Source organism: Tachysurus vachellii, chromosome 21 (genome assembly GCF_030014155.1).
Source record: "Tachysurus vachellii isolate PV-2020 chromosome 21, HZAU_Pvac_v1, whole genome shotgun sequence".
Taxonomy (NCBI): domain Eukaryota; kingdom Metazoa; phylum Chordata; class Actinopteri; order Siluriformes; family Bagridae; genus Tachysurus; species Tachysurus vachellii.
Genome location: NC_083480.1, coordinates 14,620,130 through 14,643,847, shown reverse-complemented (window position 1 = coordinate 14,643,847; position 23,718 = coordinate 14,620,130). Strand labels below are relative to the sequence as shown.

General features: G+C 39.4%; 1 protein-coding gene across 1 annotated transcript in view; it reads left to right on the top strand.

Annotated features, from left to right (window-relative positions):
- olfm2a (olfactomedin 2a) overlaps positions 1–21,446 on the top strand; it is a 58,195-nt gene extending 36,749 nt beyond the window's left edge. The window contains exons 3-6 of the mRNA XM_060857169.1: positions 2,116–2,271; positions 7,564–7,783; positions 14,748–14,854; positions 20,431–21,446. Of these exons, the coding sequence (XP_060713152.1) occupies positions 2,116–2,271; positions 7,564–7,783; positions 14,748–14,854; positions 20,431–21,105 (1,158 nt within the window). The 3' untranslated portion in view covers positions 21,106–21,446. The remainder of the gene's footprint in view (positions 1–2,115; positions 2,272–7,563; positions 7,784–14,747; positions 14,855–20,430) is intronic.
- Positions 21,447–23,718: the final 2,272 nt, after the last annotated feature.

Here is a 23,718-nt window from a genome sequence, read left to right as displayed (position 1 = left end):
CTACTTATTATGTGCCATGCAAAGGGTCCTGAGATAGCAGAAGGGGAAAAAATAAAGGAGTGTGAAATCGGAGGAATAGAGAAAAAAGAAAAAAGAGGGGTGATGCTAAGGAAGAGGCATGTTATTGACTCAACAGATCTGCAGTTTAATCAATGGGGTGCTTCTGTGAATGAATATTAACCTCTGCTCCTGTTATCTCATAATCCATCTCTCTTCTGCCTCGCCTATCTGATTTTCCAGGTCCAGGGTATCTAGATATTATCATGTTCAGGTGGAATGGTTTTGCCCTGGGAGCCGGAATGAGACGTTGTGTAGGCGAGAGAAATCAATGAGCGCCGGAATCCACTTTGTTTTCAGACTGGTAGCCATTTACTATACATACTTAATTACGCTTATGCTTAGCACATGCACAATGAGATTCCCTGAAACCTGACAACCTGGATATATGCATACTGGATATATTAATGATTTATTGATCATTAAAACCAGGATGCTGACTTGTCCCCAGATAGCTGACATTGTCTTTTGTTCAGCAGCTGCTTAACCAAACAGTATCTTAAAGCAATTTCTCAATGACATAAGCAGTACATGTTTCGTAAAGCATATAGTTTACAGTTTATATTATACTGTAGGACTGTTAAACTTTTGTTTCCAGTCACACATCTTCGTAAAGCATATTAAACTTGTCAGGGTCACTGTAGATGTAGATGCCACAATTTATTAGATTCAAGCATGATCATACAGTATATATAAGTTAACGAGTTAGAAACTCGTTTAGTTGTACCGACTTTACCTAGCAACTAGCAGTACAGAGCTGTGAGAATATTTTTTTTACTGTATTCCTAGAGTTACTTCAGTACTGTAAATGTTCAAAATGAGTGTTCTTGGATTCATGTGATGCACAGACATTTAATATTTTCTTCAGCATCTCTATGTCCAAAAATTATAAAAAAAAAAAAAAAAGACTGACACTAGTCAAGCACACACACACACACACACACACACACACACACACACATATTCATGCCTTGGCCAATTTAGCATATATGTCCACCTACCAAAATGTTTTTTTGGATTTTTTGGACATTTTTGGATGGTAGGAGGAAACCGGAGAACCCAGATGAAACCCACATGAACATCAGGATCACATGTGAACATCTGTTCAGATAGTAACTAGTGCTCAAGATCAAACCTTGGTTTGGGAGGTGACAATGTTTTCTACCTCACGATCGAACAGAAAAAGACAGAAACGGTAAACTAATAATCTGAAATATATCAAAATTTGGCTATATTCTAAACTGTAATCATTAAACCCATCGTTCTGTTTCTGTCTATTCCGAATTTTTAGCCAATATACGATATACAAACAATATACAGAATGTGTACAGAATAGTATTACACAGAATGTGTCTAATGTTATCGAAGTTATCGATTTTATTTCACATTAATAAACTCCAGACGTTCTCCATTTGCCCCGACAGAAAGCGAGCATGGCACATTAGTGTATCTCTCAAACGGGAAAGGCGAGCGGAGATGAAAGCACCAGCCGGAAGATTACTAATGTGAGATGGGGAAAGGAGAGGGGGGAGGGGTGGTTGTAGAGGGGCAAGAAGATGTTGATCAGTCCGGATTCGTGTTGATTGACTGATCTACAATTTTTAGAGGCAGCTGTGTACTGTATGTGGTGTTAAAGTGCAGAGCTCTGACAATAGTTAGCAGTTTTGGAAACTCATACACACACTCACACAATGAAGTGTGTGTTGGAGTGTGTGTGTGGGGGGGGATCAGGCAACAGCTGTGTGGCTCGAACACCTCTGTCTTATAAAACAAACACTAATGAGGACACCAGGGGTCAGTCCCTCTCTGCACGAGGTCTCGAGGATGTCTTCAGAATGAAACAGCTTTTACTACCTTCTTTAATAATAACACTCCATGCTATGTGTGTGTATGTGTGTGTCTGTGTAAGTATGTGTGTGTGAAGCTGATGTAGAGACAGTTTTTAGTGCCAAAAAGCTCTTGAGGCCGTGTGATCCCTTCAGACCCAAACAAACTCACAGGCTTAACCCACAGTAACCTCAGCGTGTATGTGTGTATATGTGTGTATGTGATTGACAGGTCCAGAACATTACCCAGTCTATGGAAGTGCTGGATTTAAGGACCTACCGGGATTTACAGTATGTCAGGGACACTGAGAACTTGATGAAAACAGTGGATGGAAAATTGAAGACGGCTTCGGAGAACCCACGCAGCCTCAACCCCAAGAGCTTTCAGGTATCAAGTCCATATTTATTGTAATCTCATTCATATATATACACTGAGACACTGTATTCGTATCCATATTTACAGTGAGATGAAATACAGAGTCTCCAGAATCACAGGATTGGAACAGGAATTGAAATAAATGGACGGAGCCTGGCAAGGCAAAATACCAACGACAGCAAAATGTTTTTAGAAAAAAAAAAGGCAAAATGCTGCAACCTAAAGTAATATCCAGTAGAATATTGCTACAGAGTTAGATTGGTGTAATAAAAATACAGAAAAAACACTTGCAAATGTGCAGCAGATATGAGTTCAGTAGAGATTTGCATTCGGGTGGATGAAATCTAATTCAATGCTAATTCATTCATTCATCTTCAATAAACACTTTTTTCCACTAGATATTACCCAGAAACCACAATTGCAGCCTGGAAGAAATCACATAAGCTTGATTATACTTTGATTTTGAAACCCACGAATGCTATAAGATTTGACTCCTGTGTGCTAGTAAGAGCTTACAAGCTAGTAGCTACAGTAGCTAGCATTTGACTCATCGTCCACCCCAGCGCTACCTTGACGAACCTTTACGAAGGTGCGCGACCGATCCGACGCACTTGTTATACTGTACTTTAACATTTAAGTATTTCTGTATTTTCTAAATCTAGCATCCAGATCAACATTACTGACCCTCCAGTAAAAAACATACATTTTTAGTTTGACTATAAACATACCAGAAACAAAAATGAGTCAGACATTATGAGTTGAGTTGGTGCATCTCTATTTCCACCCTGATGAGTCACTCAGGTATTTGGAAGCCCACCAGAATCACACTAGCGTGACACGATAGCATGACACACACACACCACAAAACCTCCATGTAAATGCATTTTGACACAAATTACACACTGAGATTTTTCTAGAAACAAATTAGTCCTGCAAATGTGTCTGAAATACCGATTTGCCTACAACATGTTGTGACTGTATCTCATCTATCTTTCTTTTTAAATGAAAACTCTCAGGAAGTTACAGAGAGTCTAGACATCCTCTTGTTCTTCTTCTCCCAGACCTTCTTCCTTCTGTCTGTACTGAATGTGTTACTGCAAAAAAAAAAAAATGCTTTAAGAATAACTAATACAGTATGAATAACAAACCAGGACTTTCAGAGGTTGAAAAAACTATGAGTTGATGTATTAAATAAAAATCGTGTGCCAATATTTATGAACATGATTGATTTTCTGGGCTAGTCATTCACTTCCATTCACATTATGTAAATGACCTGCGTCCAGCTGCCGCTTCTGAAGGATGTCAGATGTTTCCTGTCCAAGACAGGGGTTTTCATTGCCTTTTTTGTTGCCACTGTTGCAGTCTTCAAAACCTTCAGAGAAGAATAAATGTTAGACGAATATGTGCAGGAATTTTAGAGTTACTAGAATAAGAGTTTACTGAATTCACGGTACAGTGAACAGAATAACATGAGCAGCATTGTGATAAACCGGTGTCGTAAATACCGTATGTCAAGATGTGTGATCTAATGCCCCTTTTCCACCGAGGTAGTTTGAGTGCTGGTTCGGAGCCAGAGCCCAATTTAGAACCAGTTCTTTCTGTTTCGACAGCCAAAGCACCGTCTCTGAACCAGGAAAAGTGGTTCTTAAGTAGCACCAAAACGTTGCTGGTCTAGACTTAAGAACCGCTTGTGTCAGGGGCTGTGGGCGGGGCTACTGTTAGCGCATTTGATAATGTACCTTAAGTATACTAATGTTTAATACACTTTTACTTTACCGCGATATCATACATTATCAGCACACGATAGTACGTAGCTACATGCTAAGGCTAACTTTTTTCTGTGTTAATGATAAAATAACGTTATGTACTTTCTCGATAACAACCTCCGTTTATACAGATTACATGGAGCTGCACGTACACGTTGGATTCACCGCGTTTGGATGTTAATGTAGGTTCACAAAGCCATGAGCATTAACAGTAAAGTAACAAACGCCATTGTTGATGTGTTTGTGTTTGCCGCTGCTGCGCTAACGTTGCTGGGACACGTGACACGTATACAGTGACGTCAGACTCTTTGACGGCTCTCTAGCCGGTGGAAAGACAAACCGGTTCTTAGGCATTACTGGCATTACTGTGCAAATCTACTGACATTAGATTGGAACACATTTGAACAGCTCAGCATTCCTAAAGGAGCCGAGAACCTGAACTCAAAAAAATCACAGACTGAGCTCAGGTTTGATGATTGTTTGAAAGGCCAAAACCGGCCAAGAACTCAGGCACTGAGTTGTTATGTTGCATACACAGCTCTTTAGAGAGATACATCAGAAACAGCAAATCAGAGTCACACAATCTGTGTCGTGATGACCCACACAACTGATTTCTGTGTATAATCAAGCCCTTAAGCACTGTTCCTTCGACGGACTTCAGAAGAATATAAATGAGGACCTAAAGCAAGATTTAGTTTTTTTTGTAATAAACGAGCACACTTGTGAGTTGTATTTGTGTTCTATCCTTTTTTACTGATAAGCCAGACCACACATATTAACAGTTATGACCCACTTATCTCCCAAAGACTAAGAAGGGCCTGTGATTAGTGCACTTTTTTATCTTCTTAAAACCGAGTCGCATTCTGCGACCCACTCATCCTCCAGGATCCGAGATTAGTCTGAGTTCTAGAGCTTATGCTAAAGCAGGCTTTAATATTCCGACCAAGTCGTTCATTGCCTAATGATTGGAGGAGAGCCTGAGATAGTATGTCTGCCTCAGGGGTCCAGTCATCTATGAGACTAAACTCAATCATGTCACTCCACCTCTCTCACCATCATCCCAAAGAGAATTATTCAAAACATGTCCTCAAAATTGCAGTTCATCTATCAATAAATTTTCAATGAATAAAGAATAAAAGTCAGTTTTTGAGGGGAGTCTCGCTGTGGTGCTGCGCGATGGTTCAAAGAGCCGTTCTGCAGAAGGCAGGCTTTATTTTACCACAAGCAACTGATGAATGTGGGGAGCTCAAAGTCGCCTGTGGCAGGCCGGCAGATTAATGAGACCAAATTTTCATGACTCAAAACGGAAAAATGAGATTTATGATGCAGCGCCGCTGGTCTGAGAGGTGCTCCATCACCGGATTTACAACAAACCTTAACAAGGAAGAAGCAGCCACACTTCCTGTGGCTAGCAATAGTAATACACACCTGATTCCTCATTCCCTTTTATATGCCTAATTCATGATGTGTGAGCTATGCCACCAGCAAGACTTTTTGCAATGGGGTGGCCGTGACAGACCCAAAAACTTTATTTCAGTCTAATCTGCATCAATATACTGTACAATGATTTTTTTTCTTTGAGCCCAGTGTTTTGAAGACATTTACCTCAGAAGACGTGTTGATTCGTTGCGACTCTTATTAAGGAGAAATATGCCGCGAAGCTCTCCCGCGGAGTGAGGAAGAGGTGTGAATGTGTAAGCAGTGGGCTGGTTTCCTATCCAGGGTAGATTCCTACCTCGAACCAAGTGTTCCCAGGATAGGCTCTGGACCTGCTGCGTACTGGACCAAGATACGGCAGTTAGTGGATTGGAAAGGGATAACACAAGATATCATGTCTTTTTGTTTGAGATATAAATATATGGATCAAACTGCAACAACATGAAGAATTTTTGTACAGTTTGAACCTGAACTGTTGGCCACTGGTGACTAAAAGTAAAATAAAAAATGCACAAGGTACAAACTTGATTCTCAGTTGGTAAGTGCTTGCAATGGTTAAACTATCTACCAAACTAGCCACAACTGCTGGGTAATTTTGCGTAGAGACTTGAGCATGAAGCAAAGGAACAGATTTGACAAAAAGCACAATTTACAATGAAAACTGCTTGATTTGACATGGCCATGTTGTTTTGCCAGAAGCTCTGCCACACTACCCAGTCAAACGGCCAACGGCACACACAGTTCCCTCTCTCCCAAAGCATGCCTTCTCTGACTGCATGCTGTTTTGTACATCCGCATTCATTTTTAATTATTAATCCGATCTACTGCTCCATCTGCTCCCAAGCCTTTTCTCAAAGTCACAGATGCCACATGTGGATTTTTCCACAAGGGCTTACTAACTACAAACATTTTTTACCAAGACAGAAGCCAAATAAGTCTGTAGTCAGGACATCATTTCAACAGATGTGCAAAATCTGCATGGATGCTCTTCGATGAAATGTGTCAGCATTGCGATGCCTCAGCGCTCAGTGAACTCATAACAATATGCAATGATATAATGGTAAAAGCAGAAAAAGAACCAGGAGCCTTCACAGCAGACATCTGAACTTGACTGCAGATTGATTGTTGATTGTAGTTTAGTGCAAATGTAAGTACACGTTTACAAACTACTCAGTTTACGTAGTTCCTATGTCACTTTCACTATGCAGTGTCACTTTCAGTATCTGTATCCATTTATTGCTCAAAATATTCTGAGCTGAATCTGTATTTGGCCCAATCATGTGTGCCCTTACACACAAAAGGAAAGTTTTTATTTTAAATAATATGTATTATTACTTGCCTGGTTCTATACACTGTCAATTCTCAACATATGGGATTACAGAGGCAATTTAAAGAGGCTCAAATTGACTTCTTTCAGATATTTTAGCATATCTTCGCTGTCGGGCGGAAACCTCGTATGTCCAAATTTGGTCAATTTCATATTTTTTCACATATCGATGCTATTGGTCAGTCCCCACGTGGGTCTGTTATTTTTGTAAGTTAATGTAAGTTATTAACCAATCTAAAGTCTTGAAAATAGCTTGAGCGCAAATCTCATAACTCCATTGGACACTTCAACTGTCCACCTCTTCCTCACTCCGCGGGAGAGCTTCGCGGCATATTTCTCCTCAAGAAGAGTCGCAACGAATCAACACGTTTTCTGAGGTAAATGTCTTCAAAACACTGGGCTCAAAGAAAAAAAATTTAGCGCAAGACAATCCACTGCAACGCGGACTAAACCCTGTGCACTGCAGATAAGGTACGGCGTTTTTTTAATTTCCTGAAAAATAATGGTTTTGGAGATACGAGGATTCCACCCGACAGCGACGATATGTATAGGCAATGGAATCAGACATACACGTTAAGCTTAAATAGTTTTTCCTAGTTTTGCTTCAATGAAGTTGATATTAAAGAGGGTGCATATCTACCTACCCCTTCTAGGCAGTATGGAAAAAAAGTCCAACCAATTTTCCGTTTGGTGTCTTCCAAAGACCTGAACCAATAATAGACATGAAATGAAATGAGATGAAGCCTAACTGTTTTCTCTCCATCTGTCTACTAGGACCTAAAGGACAAAGTGACTCAGCTGCTTCCCCTGTTGCCAGTGCTTGAGCAGTATAAGACGGATGCACAGATGATCCTGCGACTGAGAGACGAAGTGAGAAACCTCTCGCTGGTTCTCATGGCCATCCAGGAGGAGATGGGAGCCTACGACTATGAGGAGCTCCGGCAGAGAGTCCTCTTACTGGAGACACGCCTGCATTCCTGCATGCAGAAGCTGGGTGAGAATGAGGGAGAGTGTTTTGTGTGGGTGTGGAATGAGTGTGATCGCGTTATTAACACTTTTATTCACACTGATAACTGAGAGGAAAGCCTTAATTCCGAATATTGTAGTGATTATCTCCAAATTATGCAACTTTAAAGCTTTTCATATGACCATAATTACCGGAAGATGAACATAACCTTTTGTGTCAAATGCCTTGCAGTGTTAATCCAAGCCATTTGTCGTCGTTTTATTAGGTTCTAGCTGCAGAACTTTTCTCCTTTTTTTCTATTCTCTTTTATTGTCATGTGTGAAGCCTTTGTTTCTTCCTTTAGCATCTATGTAGGAACTTAGAATAAGGAAACGTATCAAAAATTACCCCCAAAGGACCCTTTTGTCAGGGACGCGGGGTAAAAACAGACCCAAATGCAGGATAGCATAAAATAAACCAGAATTTATTAAATAAAAACACAAAACCAAACACGACTAGAACAACGACAACAGACAGACAACAACAGGACAACATCAGGATTCCGTGCTGCTTAAGGCAACGTGGCTCGACTAAATACTAACAACAATTAACACACGAGGAACAGGTGTGCAGAGGCGGGGAGGAAGAGACAAGGGCGGGCAGACACGTGACACCAAACATTAACAAATGCACATGGCCAAAGTCCGAGCTCAGTCATGACACCTTTGTTTTGATATTATAAAGTTCACTAGCTTGGCAAAAAGACTAAAGTATAAAGGTTTCGTCCTAATGTGGGTTTTGCAATGTTATCCATGTTCCTTGATTCAGAACTTTACTCTGTTGTGACAAATGTATAGTGCCTGGTGTGACCTTCTCTGAGATCTAATCCTTCACATTCTCTCTGAATCCGTGTCCTGGATCTTCAGCTAAATTTCTCTTTTCGTTCGGTACTGCTTGATCTCTCGATTTCATCCACAAAAGTCTAAAGTACAACTTACTCAGACAAGATCTAGGGTGACATTTTTTGTATTTCACAGCCTTGACATTTAAAGTTTCTCAGATTTACTTAAGCTGGAATTGGTCCTTTTTAGTTACTGACTGTGTACATGGTGTACTTTAGTGGTTAGAAATAATGGAGGTTCGATTCCCCCCTTTGCCGTGTGTCCACAGAGTTTGGGGATTTCTCCCACAGTCCAAAGACAAGCGAGGTAGGTTGATTGACATCTCTAAATTGTCCGTAGGGTGTGGATTCTGCTTGTGTGATTTTCCAGGGTGTCCCCCACCTTCTGCCACAAGTCCCCTGGGATAGACTTCAGGCTCCCCGTGACCTTGTGTAGGATAAACAGAACCGAAAATGGATGGATGGAAGCTTCTGACTAGACGGCTATGATGTATTCTAATCATTTTGTACTGTAGTTACTCCGGATGAGAGCTTCTTTCAAAGCATGTCTAAACCCGTCTCCCTGTCTTTTAAACATAAAAATAAATTGAAGTAAATTTGAATTTAAAGTATAATTCTGATTTTTTTTTTTTATACTAACACATAGAAGCAATGCCATGGGTTTTTTTTTCTAGCCCAGACTGTAGATTTTGTAGCAGATCAGTGACAATTATGTCAGGTGTAAATTTGGCGTCCATTTTATTGCTGATATTTTCTGAGACACTTCCGAAACACATGATCGGTAATGTCATGTGTGCAATAAATGTGAATGATGTGGGATATTTACTACATCGTTATATTTTCCCACAAATGGTTTTATAATAAAGTAAGTAAATCTAGACAGACCTTGTCAAGCCTACAGTAGATGACAACTTGAAGTCTAACACTTTTTTGTTTTGGACGTGTTTTCATTTTAAACGAAACGTTGCATGAGCCAAAGCATTATACACAATTTATATTTACGGTACTTTGGTAGACACCAACATCCAGAATGACATTTATCTCATTTTGAGCTCACAGCCTTACGATCAGTCATCTATCTTAACCACTGAGCTCCACTTCTCACAAAATCATGCAGCTGCTTAAATGTTTTAAGCACTAATAGTTTGCCTCCTATCATTCTTATCAAGGCGTCTGTGAAACCTTGTAATATAATGCACTGCTCAAACTTAATAGCTTCCTGCTCAAGATATTGATAGATATTAGATTTTAGCCTTCACATCTAATCTCATGACTAGCCATCAGTGCAAGATGAATTTTCAGTTTCAAGGAGTAAGTGACCTTTGAAATATTTGACAACCAACAAAAATGGCATAATATGAGACACTAGACCTGCTATTCTTACAGACCTTTGCTGCTGATTGAGTCCAAATAGAAAACTTGCACTATGTTAAAAGTTCTGCCTTTGGCAGCGTAGTTTCGGCTGCCTCAGCAGAAATCCGTCAAGCCAGCCGAAAGTCTTCGTTTAATGAACGGCTTCGAGTTTAAATCAAACTTGTATGTACATATGCATAGTTAGGAACGCACAACGGTGACCTGGAATTAGATTCATTGATTGAAACTACAGCCATACAATTAGAATTATGCAAATCCAAGCTAACACAATTAGGACTTTGCAGATTGTAATTAGTGGTTACTTGAGTTTCTATTCTAATCAGCCATTTAGCTTGGATATTACATCCAGGTTTTTTTAATGACCGATCGAAAGTTTTTCATAAATCAATTACAGACATATACAAAACACAAACACTGAGTCATCATAGCTCAGCTAATCGTTTCAGAACTGGCTTTCCGTAACCTGTGCTGGCATGTGACAAATTGTCTCGGTGTATTTTTATCACAAACGCCACACGCGTACAGATTATCTGAGAAAACGTAATTTGTCCTCGCTCAGGCATAAATAAGCTTGTATTATCGGAACCAGTCGCTGATTCTGGATGCAGGATGATTCTGAATACCTTTCATGCCATTGAATCTCATTAGGATAGTTTGTTGTTGAACCCTTTTACACCTACTATCATTCACGTGTTGTCTTCGGGGCACGACAGGTTCATGATTCTTTCACAGTTATTTTTCTGTGCAGTTAAAGACATCAGGCTAACTAGCATGCGCGTATATCGTCGCTGTCGGGCGGAATCCTTGTATCTCCAAAACCGTTATTTTTCAGGAAATAAAAAAAAACGCCGTACCTTTTCTGCAGTGCACAGGGTTTAGTCCGTGTTGCAGTGGATTGTCTTGCGCTAAATTCCTGTCCTCAGACGAGCACCAGAACTAGCGGGGGTCAAGATTTTTTTTCTTTGAGCCCAGTGTTTTGAAGACATTTACCTCAGAAGACGTGTTGATTCGTTGCGACTCTTCTTGAGGAGAAATATGCCGTGAAGCTCTCCCGCGGAGTGAGGAAGAGGTGGACAGTTGAAGTGTCCAATGGAGTTATGAGATTTGCGCTCAAGCTATTTTCAAGACTTTAGATTGGTTAATAACTTGTAAAAATAACAGACCCACGTGGGGACTGACCAATAGCATCGATATGTGAAAAAACATGAAATTGACCAAATTTGGACATACGAGGTTTCCGCCCGACAGCGACGATATAATCGTCTAAAGGACTGTAAGGAAACCATTACAGGCTTCAGTTGGGTTGGAAATGGGTATTACCCAACCCAGTCTCATGGCAGTTCACGAAAATGTAATCTATTTGATTTGTGTTCGTGGAGACGAATTTCCATCTAATGTATTTCAGTAGGAAGCATCTTTCGTGTCTGCACCACGTTTTTCTTTCTGCCACTCAGAAGCATTGTTTTTGCTCATTTGTTATTCATTTTTAAACTTTAAGCACTACATTACTCAATATTTAACCAGGAGATTTTATCCTTGTTTTTATTGCTTTATATTCTGTAGGGTACTAACCAGTGTGCTATGGTTTCTTCTCTGAGAAAAGCCGTTTTTCCATCTATTTGGTGTGTCAAATCGGACAGTAAACTAAATACTACAGTACCCATGAGCTTTATTTACTTTTACTGTGTTGAAGACGTCAGCTAAAACTACCTGATGACCCACCGCCGATTCTCTTATAATGATCTTCTCATCTTTCTTTCAACACATAAACACAAAAGTGTGCTTGATCATTCAACAATACGATGTCATGACCATCCGTTTTATTCGATTCTCCTGATTTCTGCATGCTGCGGATTCTCCTTCGTTGCGCTCAAACCACTTCCCAGGTAATGTTACTTGAATGTAATGATCAAATTTGAACATTTAGAATTCGCAGCCTCTAGAAATCACCCAATCGCAAAGGTGATTGCGTAATTTCTGCAGGCTTTCAGGGTTTCCCGAATTCTAAATGTAGTATTTAGTTTACTGTCCGATTGACACACCGAATAGATGGAAAGACGGCTTTTCTCAGAGAAGAAACCATAGCGCACTGGTTAGTACCCTACAGAATATAAAGCAATAAAAACAAGGATAAAATCTCACGGTTAAATGTTGAGTAATGTAGTGCTTAAAGTTTAAAAATGAATAACAAACGAGCAAAAACGTGGTGCAGACACACGAAAGATGCTTCCTATTGAAATACATTAGATCGAAAGTCGTGCTGATTGACACGACAAAAAAAGGGAAATTCGTGTCCACGAACACAAATCAAATAGATTACAGTTTGTGACTACTGTATGTCGTGACTATGCCGTGAGTCTGGGTTATATTATCGCTATTGTATATAGGGTGTAACAGGTGGAGTACTTTAGGACACGTTAATGGACAACTCATGACTCATGGGATTGCTGTGGATAGAAACATTTGGAGACTTTCACACTGTCATTGAACTACTGTTGCATCGGTCAGCTTTGCGCTCGGGTCTTCATCAGAGACTTCGGTCAGAAGGAATCAGTGTTAAGTTTATAATGAACTCGGAAATTGCGCTGACCTGTTAGTTCCTCAGGAAGTTCCTCTTGGTTCCACTCGATTACAAACTGTTGTAGTAAGGACATAATTTATATTTACATTATTTACATTATTTCCTGTCCAGTGTCACTAAAATGAGGATGAGGTTCTCTTCTGAGTCTGGTTCCTCTCAAGGTTTCTCAGGGTGCTTTTCCTCATCATCCTCACCTCAGGCTTGTTCATTAGGGTACTTTTACATTTTTATTCATTTTTACTTCTGTAAAGCTGCTTTGAGACAATTTGTTAAAAGCGATTTGAATTGTTAAAAGCACTATACAAATAAATCAAATTGATTTGAATTAATTGGATTTTAATTTATCCAGACAGAATTTGATGGTTGCTTTATGAAATAAACCGAGCTTTTCTGGTGCTCCCAAGGACCTAATGGCTTTGTGAGGAAACAAGAAAGAAAATAATGAGCATCAATAGCATCAATTGCATTTGTTTTTATCTTGATAAAACTGACAAATGTTTCCAGTTTGGTTTATACACACTGAATATACACTATTCTTTAGGCTCTAATCCTTAATCGGCTCTAATATATAATCCAACCTTAAAATCCAGTCTCTTTAAAAGTACATGAAGTATCACGTTGTCCTGGGACAAATACCCTAGAACCAAGTGAAGGTGTTTAGTTTGTGTCGGGAGATTGAACCTTTTTTAGAGAGCATACATGTTTCTGAGTAAATGTGGTTAGCACGTTCGCCTCACACCTCCAGGGTTGGGGCTTCGATTCCCACCTCCGCCTTGTGTGTGTGGAGTTTGCATGTTCTCCCCGTGCCTCGGGGGTTTCCTCCGGGTACTCCGGTTTCCTCCCCCGGTCCAAAGACATGCATGGTAGGTTGATTGGCATCTCTGGAAAATTGTCCGTAGTGTGTGAGTGTGTGAGTGAATGAGAGTGTGTGTGTGCCCTGTGATGCGTTGGCACTCCGTCCAGGGTGTATCCTGCCTTGATGCCCGATGACACCTGAGATAGGCACAGGCTCCCCGTGACCCGAGGTAGTTCGGATAAGTGGTAGAAGAATGAGTGAATGAGTGAGTGAGTGAGAGGCTTCCCTTAACTGCTACGTGTTTCTCTCCTGCAAATGAACCTCTAGACTTTTAAACTCACTTTAAATACTGGAAAATGAGGGAATGATTCACACCCAGTGTGGTGCAGGAGCATCACAGACATTTTGACAGCCAGAATCTGATTACAAACTCAATCGAGCTGACTTATGTCCGTTTTATTCCACGTTCCAAAGATCTGAGCCTGATACTTCATAAAGTCGAGGAAAATCACAGTTCTGTTCAAAATCTTTTTTACTTTCTTTCTTTTCTTTTTTTTTTAATTTCTGCAAGATTAGATTTCCCCATTAGCGCTAGACAGGGTTTTAAGTGTAACACAATTTTTAGGAAGCTAAGAACATTTAACTGTTCAAAGAACCTCTTTATCTTGGACTGTGGGCCATTAAACATAGAAAAACATCATTCCATTTTCTATTTCTTTTTTTTAAGTTGCTATTACCTCACATTTCACTTGCCCTTGTTGTATATTGCTTTTTTTGCTGTTGTTTTTTTTTGTGTGTATATTTTATTATATATCTTTATATAAAATGTAAAAATAATTTCATAATATAAATATTTATTAACAATATAAATACTAATAAATATTTAATAATAATAGTAATAATAATAATAATAAATAATAATAATGATAATGATAATAATAATAAATAATACTAATACTAATACTAATACTAATAATAATAATAATAATAATAATAATAATAATTAAAAAAATATAAAGAAGGGCAGATGTTATTCATAAGAATTCATAAGAAGCAGATTTGTTCTAAAAAGATATTTTATAGTTATATATTTGCTATTATGTTACACCACTACTGTAGATGTATTTGGATGCTGTGGATTATTTAAAACACTTTTTGTTTATTTGCTATATTTAGGAGTTTATTTGGTCTTATTACTAGAATCTATTCTAGTATACTGTATATGAGTGTTTATTAATGCTGTTAAAAATAGTAAGTGAAGCATGAAGCAGAAAGAATTTACAGCATGTGTGTGTGTGTGTGTGTGTGTGTGTGTGTGTGTGTGTGTGTGTGTGTGTGTGTGTGTGTGGTCTAAATCCAGGCTGTGGGAAGCTAACAGGCGTCAGTAACCCCATCACCATCCGCGCCTCTGGCTCTAGGTTTGGTTCCTGGATGACGGACACCATGATTCCCAGCTCTGATAACAGGGTAAGAGAAACTATTCCATTCTCCTGCTCATCCTGCAAATAACATGACCACAGCTCTAGAGATAGGAGACACTTACTTGCACGTGCACTTACACGCTCACTCACACACACACACACATGCCCACATAAGCTCTTACTCACACGCACTCGCACACATAATGAGTCTCCCACAGGGTGTGAGTCATGGATGCAGGAAAGATGTTCTCTTGCATGGAGAGAGCTGAGTCACTGATAGATGGTCATCTCTCCTCCTCTACTCTTCTCCACCTCTTCTCCACTCACTCCATACCTTACTTCGTTTTTTTTTCTTTTCACAACCCACTCCACCACCACTCTTCCCTCGCTCTCTCCCTCGCTCTCTCCCTCGCTCTCTCTCGCTCTCTCCTGTCCGAGTCTGATTAATCGCTTCATCACTGAGCGTAGATATTAACAACTTGCTTAGGCTAAAGTTTGCAGTAATTAGCAGCAGCTCCACCACAGCCTAACACAGCACTTCACGAAGATGATGTAGTAAAGCTTTCTCTTACCGGGCAGTGCACAAAACTAACAACCCAAAATAACCACTGCAGAGGGGAGACGAGAACAAAGACGAGGGGTAAACGATGAGGAGAGAAGAAGAGGGAGAGGAGAGAAAAATAGGGCAGGAAAGTAAAACAAGAGGAAGGAATGGAACAAAGAGATACTGTGTTAAAGACATAAAAGCTCAATAGGAATGATTTTCACCTACATTATGATTCAATAAATTCAAATAATCAATAAATCAATAAATTCAACCCTGATGGTTGGTACCTAAAGCTGTGCAGATTTAGAGATGCGTCACAAATCGAACTGCAAAAAGAAGAAGTGCACTGCAAGATGTTCAACTTATTTAACTTGAAAAGAAGAAAGTGTGGAATGTTGGACGCTTCATCCATTCAACACTAGCAGCATTGTTTATGTAGTGGAAAAGGGGCGGGGCTACCAGGCGCTAAAAAAATTCAAGATGGCTGATCCCAAATGACATATTACGCACTACACACTTACACTATGCACTTGTACTCTAATGTCTAGTGTATGATTGTTAGAAGGTCTATATACAGTTTTCCAGTCAATGGCAAATGACATCTGCTAGCTTTCGCATTTACACCATGCTTATGTTTTTTAATTCTTTTTTTAATTTAGAGACATTCATAAGACATTTCGTCCACCGGAGCACCATCTGGATGCCATCTTACAATTTTTTTTCATCCAACATCAGTCTCTGGTACTGTAGCTCTGCCCATTTTACTTTACATGTGCTAAGCCGCGAGCAGTGAGTGCATGCAGTGTCCTGCGATCTACACTTTTTATTATTATTTTTTATTTGAATAAGTGCATAAACTGGGTACTTAAAGTGACCTTCTTTTTCTTGATGGAATTTTCACTGTGAAAGAAACTACTAACTAATTTGTATACAATTTGAGACGCACCTTAAGACTAAACACTAGGCTTAGTAGACTAACACTATTCATCATGACAGAACAGATTATTACACACTTCCTGTTTTGATCATCACACAAAAATCTCTTAAAATCACTATATTATGTTAGAAAGGGTCTGAGGTTTAAAAGAACTATACGACACAACATAGCATGAGATTGAAATCTGTGTTTATTGAGATAATCCCAATCCAGATATGATCTTGGCATGAAACCTGCATGAAAGAAGCAGGTGTGAAGAGGAGGAGAAATCCAGGTTAATTAGTATGTTATTTTTCTTTCCCACGGTTTAATCAAGAGACGCCTGATTTAATCTGGTTTTCTGTTCCGGATGTGGATCGAGGCGAGGTTTTTAATCAGGTTGAACCAAAAACTGACTTTTTTTCCCCCACCATCTAAACCATCTTAGTTTTTTAACCATCAAGCTCGCATCCTGTAAAAGATCCTGTGCTATGATTTAACCAATCAGATGCCTTTATGTAAATGAGTTAGCTGAAGGCAGCGGATCAGACTAAGGATTAAAGATTAAAGGTTAGCTCGAGAATTATTCACAGACGTTCGTCTATTTTCAATGTTGTTTGTTCTCCGCTTGTCAGTTTCTAAACCAAACTCAAACTCCTCTATGCAAGTTAGTATAATGAATTTAAATAGAAATTTTAATTGTATTTTACACACAGGATGGAACATAGTCATAACAATGGAACCATAAGATAAAATAATAAAATAATAGAATAGAATAATAAAAATGTGTACATATATATATATATATGTATATATATATATATATATATATGTATATATATATATATATATATATATATATATATATATATATATATATATATATATATATATGTGTATATATCTATATATATATGTGTGTGTGTGTGTGTGTGTGTGTGTGTGTGTGTGTGTGTACGATGAATTTACTATACAAGTGAGAAAGGGAAAACTATTTTGTTAAACAAATATAGATAAACTATTATAATACACTGATAAATGATATGGCAAAAAAAATATAGTAAAGAAATGAATTTATAAAAGATATGGAAAAATGTCAAATATAGTCATAAAAGATATGGGGAAAGAATGCTAATAAGAATATAGACAAATATAAAAATAGATGGATAAAAAAAAAATTATATTTACCCATAAAATATATAAGAAAACTGAAAAGACAGCATAATAATAGCATATACAAATTAATTAATTAATTAATTGATTAAAAATATAGAAAAATGTAAAAATATATTGAATTAAAAAATGTGAAAAATGGTAATGCATATATAAATAAATTTTAAAAACTTAACAAACAAATTGCATTATATAAATAAAATAAATATATAAATTTATTATTTTTTTAAAAGTTGGAGGTAGTGTGTGCGAAAACTTAAAGCATTTCACTGCATGTCGTACTTGTATGTGTGTATGTGACAAATAAAATTTGAATTTGAACTTAAATTTGTTCTGGTTCAGACAATATCCAAATGACCTGTGGGTCTGTAATAAAACCACCTGAAGTGATGTTTAATAGCCAAAAATTATTCACTCATTAGACACCATTTCATATAATCCTGGTAGCTACGTATCTGCTCCTGTGAAAGCAAGAGTTTTTCCTGGACCTTTAACTGGATGATATAATGTATAGTGAATAGTGAACAGCTAAGATCCCTCGATCAGGTCTTTTGTCTGCATTTAATGACAGTATGAATCATTGGAAACACATTAGTCCTTGTATTAAATAAATTAATCACATCAGTCAACATATAAATCAGGGAGCTCTGGCTAATAGCCGTATCGATCACCGATCACACTGTCATCAAGATCATCAAGTTCACCTGCGACAACGAAGCTAAAGAGGAGCAAATGGTCATCTCGGGCTTGGATGAGACCACAGGCTGACCGCAGGGATGAATAAATAGTTAAATGAGTAAGTAAATAAATAAATAAATAAATAAATAGATAAATAAATACAACATGAGGCTTAACATACCATATTCCTGTGATCTCATTCCGCAAACGCATATCACACCACCACACCTTCTCAAACACACATGAACTCCACTAGAACCGTGGAAATATGATGCTCACTCTGAGTGGGAGATTAAAAAAGGCGAGGATTAAAAATGGAGAATGGGGATAAAAGGAGCAACCAAGAGTAATGGAAAATAGAGAGATAAAAAAAGAGGCCGATTTCTCAGTCGGACCTCGTTACAGCGTGAAGGACGAATAAGAGAGGCAAGCGCTAGCCGTATCTGTCGTCTCGCCCCGAAAGCTCTGTCACAGACAACATGAATATGAAAAGATGGAGATCTCAGCCGAGGTCTGAGGGACACTCGGATCAGGCAAAGAGAGAGAGAGAGAGAGAGAGAGAGAGAGAGAGAGAGAGAGAGAGAGAGAGAGAGAGAGAAGGAAAGCATGGTGCGCAAGGAAGAGAAAGATGCTAACAGGATTGATTTGCTGCTGTGAGCTGGTAAAGGTCACGGTGCAACAGCAGCAGTGGAGTAAAGAGCACAAGAATATACACAGCAAGACAGACAGAGAGAGAGAGAGAAAAAAAAGAACACACACACACACACACACACACACACACACCGCACAGTTAGAGTCACCACAGGTGATAGGCTACACTTTTTATACTATGATTAAATTCTGTATTTTTTGTTGTCCTTGTTTATAGTTTTTTCTTCTGCCTTATTTTCTTGACTTCTGACATGCAGCTAGCAAATATTAACACAACACTCTGGACCACAAGACATCCATATCAAAGTCAAATAGAAATATGTAATAATGTCTAGGGTTTTCCACAGGTATTTCATTACTTTTGTGGTAATGTCTGAAGTTTACCATGGACTCTGGAACATTTCTTTGTGGAAAAAATGCCTTGGTTACCTTGTTTCAAGCCATTCTAGTGTGGTATAGAAAGCCTGCAGGAAGACTCAGCTCGATTTGCGCCAGTTCTCATGAATATTCAAATGAGCTATGCTTCTTGGCTCCGATTGGCTAACCGCTAGGATATGAGAGCATGACTATTCATTCACCCAGTGCAATAAGTAGCCTAGGCTAGAGGAAATTTGTTTACAATCACCTTGAATTGTGGCAGAACGGCTTCTTCACAAGCCCGTTGACGTTCAGCCATCCTTGCTGTATAGGAAACTCACTGAGCTACACGAATTCTGGGGGCGTGGTCTCAAGTGGGAGAGCTCATGAATATTAATGAGCTCAGTCACTCTGACGTCAGAGTGACCAGCTTTTCCAACTGACCTGATTTCTCGCCTTATTTCTTTTAATTGGCTAGAACTGACCGGGGAGGTAACAGTTCATTTTCACATTCACGACACAACACAAACACATATGGACCGAACACATATTAAAAAATACAAGTAAAAATGCTTTTGTGTGGAAGGGCACCTTTAAAGAGAAAAAAATTCTCCTCTATCCTGATTTTTTTTTTTTTTTTTTGAGCTCAAATTACATTTTTTTTTCATTTACAGCTTTAATAATGAAAGTTACACAGCACCTGCAATGGAGACTCCTTTTCGAATTTGTTCAATTAAAGTCTCTTCACTGACACTGTCACCGTATCCACAGTAACTGGTGTGTTTAATGTGTTTCTGTTAAGCGCTGTACAAGTGGATTAGTAGTAATCCTCTGTTTCTCGGTGCTGTCTGATCTACTGAAACCTTCTGACCAATCAGAACGGAGAATTCGACAGACAGGCCATCGTGTACTGCTGTTAGCGTTCTTCATTTATTATTTCCCGTTGTCACACCGTTTTTCTGCTAACTAGGTCGGGTCCACGTGTCTTCCTGGGTAGTTAAACCGTGGAGAGAAAACTCTAGAAGGCATCATTATGTCTGCTGAAACCTTTTTCCCAGCTAATCAACCTAATGACTGTTTTATTGAAACTGTCTGGGCCACAGAGGAGCAAATAAAAATTTGAATTCCATTTCATTTTCCGCTCTCCCTCCTTTCTCATAAGTCTGCCCTGCTGTTCATCTTCCATCCTCATTTATTTTAATATCTTCATCTCCGTTTTTACTGTCGTCCTTCCCTCTTTCTCCTTCCCTCCCTCTTTCCGCTCACACCTCTTCTCCGTTTCTTATGTCGTTTCCTCAAGGTGTGGTCAATGGATGGCTACTTCAAAGGCCGGCGTGTGCTCGAGTACCGCACGCTGAACGACTTCATGAAGGGTCAGAACTTCGTTCAGCACCTCCTTCCTCACCCCTGGGCCGGAACGGGTCACGTGGTCTACAACGGTTCCCTGTACTACAACAAGTACCAGAGCAACATCCTGATCAAGTACCACTTCCGTTCACGCAGTGTCCTGGTGCAACGAAGTCTGAGCGGCGCCGGGTACAACAACACCTTCCCGTACTCCTGGGGTGGCTCATCCGATATCGACCTGATGGCTGACGAGAGCGGGCTGTGGGTCGTGTACACCACCATCCCCAATGCCGGCAACATCGTCATCAGCCGCCTGCAGCCTGAGAGCCTGGAAATCCTGCAGACGTGGGACACGGGCTTTCCCAAGCGCAGTGCTGGCGAGTCTTTTATGATCTGCGGTACGCTCTACGTCACCAACTCGCATCTCGCCGGCGCCAAGATCTACTTTGCCTACTACACCAACACGTCCACCTACGAGTACACAGACATCCCGTTCCATAACCAGTACTCACACATCTCCATGATGGACTACAACCCACGTGAGCGTGTGCTCTATACCTGGAACAACGGCCACCAGGTGCTTTACAACGTCACGCTGTTCCAGGTCATCAAGACCTCCGGGGACTGACGCTGTCACTTACACACATACACAAACACATACAAAACTCCACACACCTGTGCATTAAGTATTTCCCATCCAAGTGTATATACATATAAACTGATAAGGACATGACCATGACTGAAGCTTAGACTTTTCTTTTTTCTTTACTTTTCTTTTTTTTTTTTTTTTTTTTTTTAACATTTCAATCTCCATAGAGTGCTATTATTATTCACATATGTACTGAGAAAAGCCCACGGGCAGCAAGGTCGATGCGATATACAGACTTTTTTTTTTTTGTGACAAGTGAGCATGACACGTTTTGATTTGTGGCCAAAAAAAAAGAATAAACGTCTACCTTTACCATTTCAGAGCGTGTCTTTCATTTCACTTTGTTGAAGGAACGGATGAGGGACACATTGTGTGTGGGGTTTTTTTTTCTTTCTGTTAGTGATAGCATTGACACTTTTTTTTTCTCTCCAGCACTGGTTCCCTCGGGATTTCCTCGACCCATGCGGAAGTGTGAGTAAGGAAACGGCTGTGTGTAAAACAGCCGGTGTTCTGCAGGTGTACCTGACGAGGATACCTGACGAGAGCTGTCAGTGTTTTGGGGGACTTTATGGCCCATGAAGGGCAGAGTGAAGAGGCGCTAAATGAGGACAGACGGAGAGATGGAGAGAAAAGAATAGAGGAATGATGATGAAGGCATTAAAATGCAGCTGGAGTGATGAGGTCGGGGACTTTGCCAATACTCGCTGCTGTAGCTGTTTGCTGCAAAATGTTTGGGTTTTTTTTAGTGTCCAATGAAGTCGCCTCTTACTTTCGCTTAAACTACAGTATGGCTGGATCTGAATATTAATCCATTATTCTGACTGAACAGATAGTGCCTTAGGGATATGAATAGGAGGTGGACTATGTTTTTTTATTTTTAGATAAAGTTTGCCTGTAAAATTCCACATTCTCTCTCTCTCTCTCTCTCTCTCTCTCTCTCTCTCTCTCTCTCTCTCTCTCACACACACTCTCAATTCAATTCAAATAGTATAGTAAGACATTGGAAACAAATTGGATAAAGGGAGCAAAAAGAAGAAGTGTTTAAGGTATATGAAAGTCTCTCTCTCTCTCTCTCTCTCTCTCTCTCTCTCTCTCTCTCTTGCTCTCAATTCAAATATTATAGTAAGACATTGGAAACAAATTGGATAAAGGGAGCAAAAAGAAGAAGTGTTCAAGGTATATGAAAGTCTCTCTCTCTCTCTCTCTCTCTCTCTCTCTCTCTCCTGATGGTTTGAATCATGCTGAGAGGCAGAGCTAAGAAATTTGTTAACAAAATAACAAAAATAATAAATGTGACAGAGAAAGAGAGAGAGAGAGAGAGAGAGAGAGTATAAAACAGCACAGTCCATCACATCACATGACATCTCTTGAGAGAGTTTGAGGAAGTGTCAGAACTAGAATATTTGCTCAATATATCGACACCACTGACATTTATGCCTCTGTTTTTATTTTCAAATCTTTCTGGAAGCGCAGTTATTGGTGCAGTTCATATTTCATTCTTTCACCACACCCAGTTCAGGTTGAAATCCAGATCCAGTAGCAGCACTGCCTTAGTGAACATACTGCTTTTATTATGGACTACAGAAGAAGACGGTCCATACGGAGAACCTCAACTTAAACTTAGACTGGCATTTGGCGGACGTCCTTTTCCAGAGCGACGTACAGTACAACAATGCTTTGAAGTCTCTATCGATGAATGCATTAACACTGGTATGGTGCTAATGTATAAAAATAAGTCTAGTTTAAGTGTTTCAGAAAGAGGTAGGTCTTCAGCCAGTGATTCAGCTGTTCGGACATCTGGGGGAAGTTCATTCCACCAACTCGGTGTCAGAACAGAAAAGAGTCTTGATGTATCTTAACTAGCTCTTTTCCTGAGAGACGGTGGGACCAGTCGAGCAGTGCTGGTAGATCTGAGGGAGTGAGGTGCAGTGTAAGGAGTGATAAGAGCTTTGTGGTAAGTCAGAGCTGGTCCATTTTTGGCTTTGTACTGTAGGCTGCATCAGTGTTTTGAATCTGAGGTGTGCAAGCCAGTGAAGGGAGAGAAGCAAAAGGGTTGTGTTTTGTTTGTGGTGAATTGTGTTCATAAGCACTATTCGGAAAGGACTAGTTTTACAGTGGGTCGTTAGAGAGATTTCAGTTTCACAGACGTACTTTGTGATTTTAATCCCGTCCGAATCTGCCACGTCTGTCTTTTTCTCACACGACCTGTGTAAAAATTCCAGAGCAAATTACAAAACTGTTTTTCAGCAAAATTGGCGTTTCTCTGAGAAATCTAATCCCGTCTGAATGCGAATGTCTGTGATTGCCGAAAATGTTTTTTTCCAAAACGCGTTTTCTTGTCTGTTTTGGTCAACATGAACTACCGTATTAACCCTAACGCACCGGTATTTAAGTCTCTGCTTTCTGCACACCAATAATGGGTGTAAATGTGTTTGCTACCTTGCGAAGAAATAAAAAAATTAAATCAACAAGAAGAGCCAAATCACGTAAGTTGTTAAGACTGGCTACTGTAATATCAGTTTCAGGTAAGATTACTTTCATTTCTATAGTCAATTACATAAATTATATAAAAACGTATTTATTCCAGTGGGT